This window comes from Porites lutea, chromosome 8, assembly GCF_958299795.1.
Source record: "Porites lutea chromosome 8, jaPorLute2.1, whole genome shotgun sequence".
Taxonomy (NCBI): Eukaryota; Metazoa; Cnidaria; class Anthozoa; order Scleractinia; family Poritidae; genus Porites; species Porites lutea.
In genome coordinates, this window is record NC_133208.1 from 19,896,364 (window position 1) to 19,903,169 (window position 6,806).

A 6,806-nucleotide genomic window follows, 5' to 3' on the forward strand; every position below is an offset into this window, starting at 1 on the left:
CAGGGGAGGCTAACTTTGGGCAAGCTATGTATCGCTCCCTAGAAAGGTCACCCCAGGACACCCGGGATGGATTTGATTTGTACAGTGCCCAGGCTTCACTTGTTTGGCCGCGCGTTATAATCTGGCCCGGCCACTTCGGCGCATCGTTTCTCGGCCTTTTTGGACTGTACCCTTCGAGTTTGTCAAAGTCTGCGGGATTCGTTTCTCTATCTGGGACAGCTTCATTGATTTCTATATCTGCTGCTATCCTATTTCTACGATCCTAGCATGTTTATTTCCCGTTGGAGTTCGAATTTCGTGGAAAAAGTGAGTTGGAAAGGCAGCATGGCGGCCAAGATGGCATCTCGTGCCTCCTACCTTGTGTATTATTATTGTATAGAGAGTGAATATGAACAAATTATCACGAAACTTCGTTGGAGAATTAAGGACAACAACAACTAACTGGAGAGTAAGTTTCATTGACCTTTATTTATAGTATTTCCTACAAACTCTGCAATTTTACTGAAACCGTACTGTGGTACTTTCACAGTAGACTGCGAGCAGTCCCTCTTCAATCAGTCGAGTCCCCTCGGCTTCTCGTTTTTTTTTCGCTCGCTTCGCTCGATTTCCTTGCTCGCGTGACCATCCTGAGGGACTGCTCACAGTCCACTATCACAGAGCCTGGGTTACCTGTGACGACGAAAATGACAACGTCGCTTAAAAAAATGAATTTACGTTCTTTCGAACTTTATCGCGTTAGTTTGGACCCTTTCAATTTGACAAATGTAGGAGTTGTATCAGTTCTTAATATCCAGGTTCAAAGAGGGGCAGGGAAATCGTCGTCGTATGTTCACGTCCTCCATAAAACGTCGCACCTGGAGATTTCACGTCGCGTACGTGCAGTGGTTTGCAATGGACATCAAAGAAATGTACTAGAAAGCGTGATGCATGTGCAGAGCTGTTGTTTTGCTTACAAAATCAGTTGTTTTCTGACGTTGTCGCCAACATTTGACAAACTAATAGAATAAGAGCGATTAAAAAAACACAAATTAATAGAATAAGAGCGGTGAAGTTTTTGAGTAAAAAGGCGGGAATTGACGAGTCAGGTGATGGATAAAGAATTCAAGTGCCTTTGAAAGCAATTAATTGAACTAATCTTAATCCCGGATTTCATTGTAAGAAATGTGATTTTATCCAGAACAATAAATAACCAAATTTTTCAGTGTAATTTCAGGTATGATCCGCGCACGGTCATCACTCTGGTTTGAAACTGCGGTGACTTTTTGACGAATTATTTTTATAAGAATAAAAAGCGATTTTTCAGAGTCAACGGGGAAAAAATCAAACAGAACAAACAAACAAACGCCCTTAACAGAAAGCCTCTTTGAAGACCCTCTGAGAAAAGCGATACCAGCTTTTCAAGTTTCATAATATGTTACTTCAATCAATATCGTCTATTAAACTAACTTTAAAAGTTTAAAAAGTAAAAAATGTCAGGATAAGAAGGAAAGGATGAATGAAAAAACAAAAACAAAAAAACACAGAGTTTATCAAAGTGTTAACAATTAATGCTAGTCTGCTTTTTTGACTTTCTTTTTGACCCCATCTTTAGGTTTTCCATTATTTGTGGTTGAATTTGCGTCATTATCTCCTGGAATCAAAACAAAATACGTGTTAATACTTTTTAATTCTTGAGCCGACAGTCAATTACCAAGTCTTGGAATGAACGTCTAACTCAATTTTGAGTCCGTGAATGAAATCCTATGGTGTTACCATTCAAATGAAACCTCTTCAGCAGCACTTTCACATTGCACTATTCATTAAGTATGTAGTTCTAACTTTTGAGTCTATAATTAAGTCCTCTTCTGCACTACTTTCACATGGTATTACATGTATATAAAATACTGCTAACTTTTGATCTGTGGATGAAATTCTATGGTGTGACCATTCACGAGGATTTGAAACATCTTCAGTAGATACTTTCTTTTGGTACTATTTAAATTAATTTTTAATTGTCTCTGTAGATGAATTCTCATGGTGTGAAGATTCACATGAAATCTCCTCAGCAGTAATTTCACATGGTACTATTTTATTTAGTGTGTCTTTTAAACCTACCTCCCCAGATAAACATGGTCTTCCATTTGCCCAGAAAATAAAAGAACACAATGACACAGAAGGACAAAGTAAAGAAAACTACTCTCCCATTATTGGGCATTGCACGCAGGAATGGGTATACCCAAAACTCTGCAACATAGGCAATCCAGGTAATCCTGAAAAAAGAAAAGATCAATCCACGGATTAGTAATGAACGTGCCTGTTTAAAAAAAGGGTGTCGGATTTAGACATACCTTATAGTTATTTGTTGGCAAAATAAAGTATGCTCAAGCTATCACTACTCTATGCCTCTAAAAGGAAAATAAGGCTAGCAACTTTTGGTGCACAGGGTCAAGTGTAAATTGTTGTGTCAGGCATCATTTTGATGAAAAATTGGCAAAGCATATGCAGAAAACTCTCTTAAAGCTAGACCCTTGTTTCAAAATTGTGAACAAAAGATTAAATTTGTCAGGGGATCAGTTTCACAAAAATGCAATATCTTCAGTATTATAAACCAAAACAAAAAACAGAACAAAACAAAACAAAAAAAAGCTGACTAGCATTATTTCCGAAAAATTATCCACCCCCACCCATCTGAAAATTTTACTCCTCCTAAGAACCTGCAGTGTCTCTTCTGACCACTACTAGCCCCTTAGGAAGGCCTGATACTCAGGCTACTACTTGAATTTCTCAAAGCCATTATTTTAGAGAAGAGATTTATGCACTTGAAAAAGGACAAGCTATTAATACTGCACTATGCAAATCTTCAGCTACAAAATGATAACCTTAGTGTTTCGTTTGGTTATCCTATCTGCCTGCAGGTACATGGGCAAAGTTTAATTGGACATAGTCTGATGACTGGCTGTTATTTGTAACTCTGGTAAACTTGATCGCAAGAAATCTTTCTTAGATGAATGCTGACATACTAACCACAGAAGATAAGCTACAGAAGCGAAGGTCAATAGACCCAAGCCAACACGATTCTTTGGATATTTGTGCTTAATAAAGGCACCCTCTATGATTATAAGGACTGCACACCAGGTATGCTGAAAACCAAGTATAAAGAGTAAGAATATGAAAAAAAATCATTCTGATTAATATAATAAATTATACCAGTATGAGACATTTAGGCATTAATTAATTAATCAATGATATCAGTATAAAGTTTTAACTATTGATCAAGTCTATGGATGAGATATAATTATAATATGCTTTGATTTCACTCATTCAAATGAATAATTTCTGTATTAATAGCAATACACTTGACTTTTAAATGATGCTCTATCAAGTGAGTTTCCATCAAGTAGATCTTATTTTTTAGTCTGTGAACAATTAAATCTTGTGGTTTGACCATTCAAATGAAACCTCTTAAAGGGCATTACTAGGTTTGCTTCTCATCATTTCACTAAAAATTAAAAATTCATGCTAGGGTTCAACTTACACTGACCTTTAAATGTTCTAGATGCACCTTCAAATCATAATTTGGGCATGTGATCATTTGTGGACTTTGAATTGTAACTATTGAAACTATTTATCAAAATGAAAGCTTCTAACAAATGGCCAACAAATAGTATGGAAAACCGGCTTGAGCTAGTCAGCCATTTAGCTTACCAAAACATGATTTATCCAAGAAGGAATAATCTTGTCAAGTGCTTTAGGAAAAATCAGTTCCCTGTCTATCATGTAAATTCCCCAAAATGTTGTGGCTACAAACTGAAATGTAGTTAAAAAATGAGTAAATGATATGCATGGTCGTCAAGTGGAAAATAATTAGAATCAAGACTTTGGTGTCAGAAATAAGACATAATAATTGTCTTATTTCTGCTGAGGGCTTGAAAAAGCTTGAATTTCAGCTTGTTTACTTCACACAAAGTTGTTTGATCTTACATTTTGGTTGTACACAATTGGATCCTTGTCTTAAGAATTATTTTTAGTTAGAAGGTGACTTGCCAGGCCCTTACCCATCAGCAATTAAATGAGCATGAAATCGACTTGCGCAGCAGGAAAATAAATTGTCCCAGACCACTGGACAGCACTATTTCTGCATGAGCCCAGGCAGGTGCCATAGCATTAAAATTAAAAAAAATAATAATAACAATGTTCAATATAATTATATTTTTTCTTTTCTTTGCTTTGCCAGATAGAAACAAGACAACATGATACAAAACTTTGAAGCATACACCAAACATGACTACAATAGAATGAATGGAAAAAGGGTTATCTCAACTAGCTAAGCAATGTGGGTTTGCTAAAATTGCAGGAGGTCCAGGTTCAAACCCCAGCCTGACCAGATCGACACTCAGGGTCTTGAAATTAATAATGAGAATGTGCTGATATCTGCAGCCGGTTACAAATTTTAGTCGTCTCCATTTAGGATAAAAAATCATGGGCTCTGTTCCTCAACTCCTTTTTGGTATGGCATGAAGACCCCAAGGGTACAGTGTGGTCCAAACCTTGTGCCAACACCACCCTTCAAGGAATGCTGTATTTTTTATCAAGTTTATCCGCTTTATCAAAAAAACTGATGATGATGATGATGATGATGATGATAATGAAGAAGATGATGACTGATAATGACAAACCCCTTACAGCCCATGCACTTACCACACTAATAGGAAATGCTAATGAAGCAAACACAAGGTCACGCGCTCTAACAAGCCAATTGTCTTCTCTCCCTCTTATAAAGGTTAACACATCTGCCAGGGGTGCTATTATAAAGAAGATCAACTGAAGAAGCTAAAGGAAAACACACAAAATAATAAGAGTAATATCACCATTAAAAAGGAAATAAAGGGAGATGTATTAAAGAATCAACTATAAGAGGACAAAGAAAAAATCTGAGCCCCAGATGGGATTTGAACCCACGACCCCCCATGCTCTAGATTGGATGCTCTAATCTCTGAGCTACTGAGAACTCGTTGACCAGCAAGGGTCATTTTTGTGGGTTGGACTTGCGAACCGTATCATGCAGTCACGCAGTCCATCACAAGCAACACATTATGGCATAACTGCATCACACAGTCACAGTAATAGTAAAAAATGTCTCACCCATGAGGGAGCCTCCAACATAGGTTGGTTAATATCACCATTAAAATATATAATTCCATAATATAAGCATTTACAGGCCTGCAAATAATTTTTCTTCGTGAGAGCAATGTCCAGCCACATCATTAATTAGACAAACCAGAAAGGTTATAGTACAAGCCCACCCCCCATCCCAGTGTCATACAGTGGTGGATGTAGCTGGAGAGAGGGGGAAGTGAGGGAGGGAGGTGAATAATGAGGGGGGGGGGGGGGGTAAATAATGAATTATACATAATTGTAAATTATTTTGCATGTACATGTGTATGCAAGCCAGAACATCACCCCGAGGTGTGCTTGAGCATATGAACATTTAGTCACAGTATATTTTAGTTAAACACAATTCAATCCAGGGATTATTTGAATGCAACTTTTACAACTGTTACAATCCGGCTTAGTTACAATAAATTTAAGCTTATTGTATACAAGCTTATAGTAGAGCCTTAAAAATGCAACAGTAATGTTAAACAGCAAACCGAAATCGACATAACTTGGAAATACGCTTTTAGTGTTAAGTATCAACAAGACGTATGGCCTGAGTATTTGAAATTGACTTAATACATGTATGTCACTTTGCAGAGCAGGTGAGCATTCCCACGTTCGATTCTTACCAAATTCAGAAATGTAAGGTATTTGAATCGGCCTCCATAACTCTGCGAATGTGCTGTCACAATTTGCAGATCATAATAGGTTCCGTAAATGTAAAATAATCCACATCCAAAATGAAAAAGTCCTCGATAGGCCACCATGTTGAAAGTTACGGTATTTCGTAACCGGCCGGCCGGAGTCCAGGCCTCCAACGTCTTAAAGAAGACCTCAGCTCACATGAGAGTGTTGTTTTTTTTTTTAACATGACACTTGGTTACGTAAGCTTAATTAACACTTATCTTACCAAATTTAATATCGTTAAAAACTTCCATCTGCCGCCATAAGTAGCACGATTTGGTAAATTCATCGTTAATTCGTGGTAAAAAGTAAAAGCATAAAGACCCGCGGCAAAGCTGTGAAAAAGGAGTCCCATTTTTGGCCTTCCGATCATTGAAGACGCCATGTTGACTAGTTCGGGTGTCGACCGCGCAGGCTCTATAGATATGCATTTGAATTTTATGGGTCAGTGCAAGGAACTGAATTTTTAAAAAGATTCGAAATAAAAATAGCTATACCTTGCAGTTTTGTTAAGGGACCGGGACGCTCGTCAGGAAATTGAAACCTGGCCGGGCCCAGAGAAGACCAATATGGGCGTGGTTTACGCTTTTTTGTCCCCCAGATGTAACTCATCATCATCATCATCATCATCATCATCATCATCATCATCATCATCATCATCATCATCATCATCATCATCATCATCATCATCATCATTATTATCTTTTTCATTGACACAGCTTCTGGATGGCTTGCTGGAGTCTTTCTTATTGACATCAAGTCACTGCTCGTGACCTTTTGCAAGGTGTATTGGTGGGTTAAAGCCGTTCAAAAATTTTTGAATAACCCCATAGTCCCCCTCCCATTTCTTCCGTCACGAATAGAAATGTTTAACAACCAATTGTTTTATAGCGCAATGCCCGAAGTCCCGATAGCCCCGATAGGAGTTTTGACAAGAGACAAAGGTATAAGGCTACCACTATGAGCCCACTGTAAAAACTTGTCGG

At 37.8% G+C, this 6,806-nt stretch overlaps 1 protein-coding gene across 2 annotated transcripts; it reads right to left on the reverse strand.

The window, feature by feature from the left end:
- Window positions 1-442: 442 nt before the first annotated feature.
- LOC140946153 (androgen-induced gene 1 protein-like) lies at window positions 443-6,205 on the reverse strand. 2 transcript variants are annotated; one of them, XM_073395235.1, is made up of 6 exons: window positions 6,047-6,205; window positions 4,678-4,809; window positions 3,685-3,786; window positions 3,004-3,119; window positions 2,095-2,249; window positions 443-1,630 (listed from the first exon to the last, which is right to left on the reverse strand). In XM_073395235.1, the coding sequence occupies exons 1-6, from the start codon at window positions 6,203-6,205 to the stop codon at window positions 1,551-1,553; spliced, it is 744 nt and encodes a 247-aa protein (XP_073251336.1). In that variant the 3' UTR covers window positions 443-1,550. The 2 variants fall into 2 exon arrangements, with proteins under 2 accessions (XP_073251336.1, XP_073251337.1); XM_073395236.1 differs by lacking the exon at window positions 6,047-6,205 and adding an exon at window positions 5,766-5,907.
- Between the last annotated feature and the right edge of the window lie 601 nt (window positions 6,206-6,806).

Bases quoted from the DNA above. Each gene is read 5' to 3' on its own strand.
- LOC140946153 (XM_073395235.1), bottom strand. From the start codon at position 6,205: ATGGCGTCTTCAATGATCGGAAGGCCAAAAATGGGACTCCTTTTTCAC. The intron at 3,787-4,677 runs GTAAGTGCATGG...ACTACATTTCAG, and splicing joins TAGCATTTCCTATTAGTGTG to TTTGTAGCCACAACATTTTG. The intron at 3,120-3,684 runs GTAAGCTAAATG...CTTGGTTTTCAG, and splicing joins CTTGGATAAATCATGTTTTG to CATACCTGGTGTGCAGTCCT.